Here is a 5000-nt window from a genome sequence, read left to right on the forward strand (position 1 = left end):
GGAGACCTGTCGTTGATCCAGGCGACAACGCCTATACTGCAGAGGTGCGCACACCTTTTTGACTTGAGAGCTACTTTCAAAATGACAAGCTCAACTAGATCTATACCCACCCAGAAAATATTATACAATTGCTGAAAATAGTTAAACAATGTCCCTGAGTGGGTTTGGAATAGTGGCGATGGCGTTGCATACAGTATAAGACTAATGCACTTGGAATTGGAAATACAGAGGGAACAGTTTTCTTGCATATAACTTTGGAATGCTACTGACGTTTGTGATACAATACTTGAAAACAAAGTATTGTATTGTGGGTTTGAGATAAGACAGGCCCTCCTGTCTTAATACAAGTTGCAGATTATTTATTTATTTTTACATTTAAATAATATATTTTTAGGGCATGTCATGTTGATCTATACCTGCACAGCCTTTGTGATCTACTGGTAGATCACGATCTACCTTTAATTGGGCACCCCTGGCCTACTGCATTCCTCGCTTCCACGTTTGCACGGCCCTTTAATCACAAACTAATAGTGACAATGTTCAAAAACATTGCGCTCAGCAAAGTCCTCACGGACCAGTTCAAGAAACACATTTTGCAACTCGGTCTCTCTCTCTCTCTCTCTCTCTCTCTGATGAGCCGTCTCTTCTCCAAAATCTATTTCTGCTCCAGTTGCTGGTAGTGTTGGAAGAAGTACTCAGCTTTAAGTACAAGCAATAGCCCCAATATAACCAGTGAGACGCCTGAGGGCAGGAAGCGACCTCGCCCCCTAAAGGGCCATAAAGGGCCACCTCGCTTCTCGCCTCTCGACCTCTCGACCTCTCGCCCTTCGCATCCACCTCGTTGACGGCAGACTGCTGGGCGGTACATGGATCAACATGGAATTAGCCTTATAGCTGAACGTGTTAGGTGTCTGGTCTAGAGGGGGCGGCTCGCGGCTGAGATTTGCGCACGCCCTGATTGGATCTCACCGATCAGCCCCCCCCCCCCAGTGCAGCGCTATACGTTACATCATTTGGAGTGATGACGCCCACCCGGAAGGGTTGACTCTCACTTCTAGACCAGAGAGCGGCCAATGCGTTCCTCCAGGCTTTCATTCTTTGCGCCGACCAAAATGAAAGCCTGGGTATATACCGAGGCTGACATGGAATGAATTCTGTACTGGCCATATAAGGAGCGTGTCTTGAGTGTATACAGGGTGTGATGAGGTCAGATCAACATGGAATGTCAGAACAGGTCAGCTCCACACTGTCTATCTATGGAGATCTAAGGGCGGTATAGCGGGGGACATTCTCTTTACAGTGTACAGGGTTTGATGAGGGCCCAGGTGGGGCCGGGCCTTAATTTTCGGGCCCCTTTGAGAACTCGCCGGCTGCCGAGCGCGGCTGCACTAATAACTTTGGGGCAGGCCCCTCTAGAGTTTGAATGGACAGGTGGGCCTGTTGAGAACAGGTTCTGACATATATCCATATATGGAGATCTAAAGGGTTGGAGGTCAGATGTATTGCTGGCCAATATTGATGACATCAAGGATGTATACGTGCTGTTATTAAAATGCTTACTTTAAAATACTAGCATAGCTAAAATACAACAATTCATGGTCATACGTTTATAAAGAATAATTCATAATAAAATTTCATGATGCAATAATAAATATGTGGTTCATAATTGACTTCATATTAGGTTAAAAATGTAAACATGATGTGATAACTTTCTGAGGCAGAACCAAGTTCCCTGTCTGTCAGTAGCGACACCGGACCATGATTGATTGACTGACTGATTGATGCATGATTGCATGGCATTGCACTCAGGTGCTACAAACTTTGTCTCACTCATTCAGACTCTGGTCACTCTGCACAAGGAAGCAGTATACACTTGCAGCAGTGTAATGCGTTTGCACGGCTAAAGTTATAAGAACATTATAGTCAAGGAGAAATGGTCAAAGAGACATTCAAAGGACTATATAAGCAACGCAAGAATCAAGAACCTCTTTACACAAGCGGCCAACGAGGTATTATATTCGACAGTTATTCTTTGTCGTGTTTATAGTGTTCTGACGGACACGTTCACCTGCGCATCGCGCGTTCCTCCTACATGTTTTGTATTTTCATATTGTTTGATTGTTTTGATACAAAAAACAAATACCGAATATCCGAATATGATTAACATCATATATATATTTTTCCTATACAATTGCTGTCATGGCCGTACCTTAAAGCTACCCGATGTATGTCAAAATAAATGGTTATGGCAAAACTTAACATTTATTCAGCTCTTTTGAATGCATTAATTGGTGATATATTTTCTATGCCTATTCGGGGCCGAAACCGAATAGGGCACGAAAACGCATTTCTAGCCATTTTCTGCCAAATATTCGGCACATCACTAGCATAAAACAATGTTACTCGAGTAGAATAGCATTGGCGTCAAAGATAAATGTTTGGGGGCCCGCGCGGTGGTGGTGGTGGTATATAATATGCAGGCGTTTGTTTGTTTTAGGCCAGGTAGTGGTAGGTGGTGTCCTTCTCTCCCTCCACTCTCTCCAGGTACTCCCTCTCCGTCAGGACGTCGATGCACGTCCCGACGACGTGCGCCTGCGGCGCGAAGCGCGAGGAGGACAGCGCCTGCAGCACCTCGGCCACGAGCTGCCGACGCGTCATCCTCCGCCGCGTCTTCATGATCCTCACGATGGCCGCCTGGACGTGCTGCCGGCGCTCCTCCTCGGTGTTCTGCTGAACCGCCGCCTCCCGATGACGCTCCCGATGACGCTGCTCCGGCTTCAGCAGGGCGCTGAGGTTCACCCGGAGGTGCTTGTTCTTGTATCCCCGGTTCAGTCTGAGGAGCGTGTCCGGTTTGAAGTCCACCTCCTCCTCCTCCTCCTCCTCATTGTCCTTGTCGCCGTCCTCCAGGACCAGCAGCTTGGCTTTCAACAAGCTCCGCAGCACCGGCGCGAGAACGTCCGTTCGGATGAGCGTGTTGTCGGAGAGCTGCCGGACGCTCATGCAGCACGCCGCCGCCGCCGGCGGCTCGGCGTCGTTGTTGTTGTTGTACTGCAGCAGAACGGCCGTCTGGGACGCGGACGCCCTCAGGGTGTACCTGCCCTCGAAGCAGTTGGTCACCAGCTCCCCCGAAGACATCCGGTGGAGCCAGGCGAGCTTGCGATTGGCGTGCCGGCCGGCGTAGAAGGCGGCGAACCGCCGGAAGCTCCGCTCCAACTCCGAGGGCAGCGAAGCCGCAGGGAAGCCGTCATCGTCCGTCGAGTTCGTCGAACGCTGCTTGAAGGGCCAGGAGGCCGAGGTCAACACCTGGACGCTGAAGTCCAGCTCCAGCGGCGGCTCCGGCTCCGGCTCCGAGTCGTCGCAAGTGTGTCTCTTGAACTGCTCCGTGAGGACTTTGCTGAGCGCGACGTCTTTGAACATCGTCTCCAGTTTGTGGTTGAACCTGCAGTTTAGCTTCTTGATCACGCTGAGCTCAATGTCGTCACCGGCGCTGTTCTGGTTCACCAGGCGTTTGGCTAGAATCCAATAATAGAAATCCTCGAACACGTCCTTGTCCTCGATGTACTTAAAAAGCTCCGTCACATCGTCCAGTTGCCTGCGCGTGTCCCTCAGTCCGTCCGTCCCCTCCGAGGTCCTGGAGATCTTCGCGAGCAACGAGTGACAGTATCTGGCCAGCAGTTCGGGAGACTTGCCGGAGGACCTAGCCATCTCGGTGACCGCGTTGCCGTTGAGGAAACGACAAAAGGCCCTGTCGAAGGCGGCCACGAAGCCGACGTCGCCGTCGAAAGCGGACGACGTCACCAGGGCGCCGTACTTCTTGTGAACGTCCAGCATGGCCTGGACGTACAGCCGAGGGTCACCGTCGAGAGCGGCTTCTGCGCACGACGTCTCGATGGCGGCCAGGCCTCGGCCGTGGACGTGAGTCTCCAGGAGCTTCTTCAGCTCCTCCAGACCGTGTGGGACGCGAGACACCAGCTTGTACATCCTTCCCAGGTCGTCCAGGATCGTCAGGTCGTCGTCGTTGTCTTTATCCTTGTCGTCGGAATCATCAGGACATTTCTGGAACTTGGCGAGAAGGTTCTGGAACTCCTCGTGGAAGATCGCCAGGTGATTCTCTATGAGCGCCTGTTCACACGTCCTGGTCAGTTCGTGCAGGACGGAGTCGTGGAGGTACGCCTGGACGCGGCGCTGCTCCTCCAGCAGACGAGCCTCGGCCCTCTTCATGTACTCCGTGAAATAGTTCTCCTCCGTGCTCCGCCGTCGCAGGAGCCGCTCGCTCTCTCGCGCGTAGAAGCGACTCGTGTCGCTCAGGAGCTGACGCTCAAAATACTTGGTGAAGGTGTCCTTCTCGCTCAGACCCAGCTCGACGTAAGACCGAACCACGCCGCCGACGAGCGCGGCGGCGTCGTCGACGCTTTCTCCGTTCCTCTCCCTGTCGATCAGCTTCAGCGCCGCGTCCGTGACCCGCCTGTTGAGGGCCCTGAAGAGACCCGTCCTCCACTTGACCATCGCCAGCCGGTGGATCTCATAGACGCCTCCTCCTCTGTTGTCGTCGTCCTCCTCGTGGATCTGCCGTCGGGCCCAGTGGCGGTTGAGGTAGGCACAGACGCCGTCGAGGACTCCACTGGACCGGCAGTAGTCCTCCCACGTCTCCGTGTAGAACGTCAGCAGACGCCGCTCGTCCTCCTCCGCCAGGACCTTTCCGTCCTGGACCAGGAGGGTCACGTGGTTCTGGAGGAACGCGTCGAGTCTCTTGTAGAGCTCTAGACCTTCGTAGGTGACGCGCGTGTCCTGCACGCCGCGTGCACAACAGTACGCGTGCACCAGTCCGCGGAGTTCCATGCGGCGTGACATTTTAAGGTTGTTGTTGAAGCTCCGCAGCCCGTAGACCTCTTGGAGCCCGGCCTGCAGCTCCGCCCAGATCTGGTCCAGCGTTTTGCTCTGGAACGGTGCCCAGAAACGATCAAAAACGATCACATGATCACTGTCGGCTTCCATAATCG

General features: G+C 52.9%; 2 protein-coding genes across 2 annotated transcripts in view; both read right to left on the reverse strand.

Moving 5' to 3' along the window:
- The window catches only part of LOC308313886 (LHFPL tetraspan subfamily member 3 protein-like), a gene marked incomplete at both ends in the record, with an annotated part of 17879 nt that overhangs the window by 6678 nt on the left and 6201 nt on the right, over positions 1–5000 (reverse strand). The gene's annotated exons all lie outside the window — the stretch shown is intronic.
- On the reverse strand, positions 2494–4995 carry LOC308313824 (cullin-1-like; the record flags this gene model as incomplete). Its single annotated transcript, XM_080761153.1, has 1 exon — positions 2494–4995. One exon carries the CDS (start codon positions 4993–4995, stop codon positions 2494–2496), a length of 2502 nt encoding a protein of 833 aa, XP_080617279.1.

The sequence above is a fragment of the Protomyctophum bolini genome (genome assembly GCF_963924005.1).
Source record: "Protomyctophum bolini genome assembly, chromosome: 4".
Lineage (NCBI taxonomy): Eukaryota > Metazoa > Chordata > Actinopteri > Myctophiformes > Myctophidae > Protomyctophum > Protomyctophum bolini.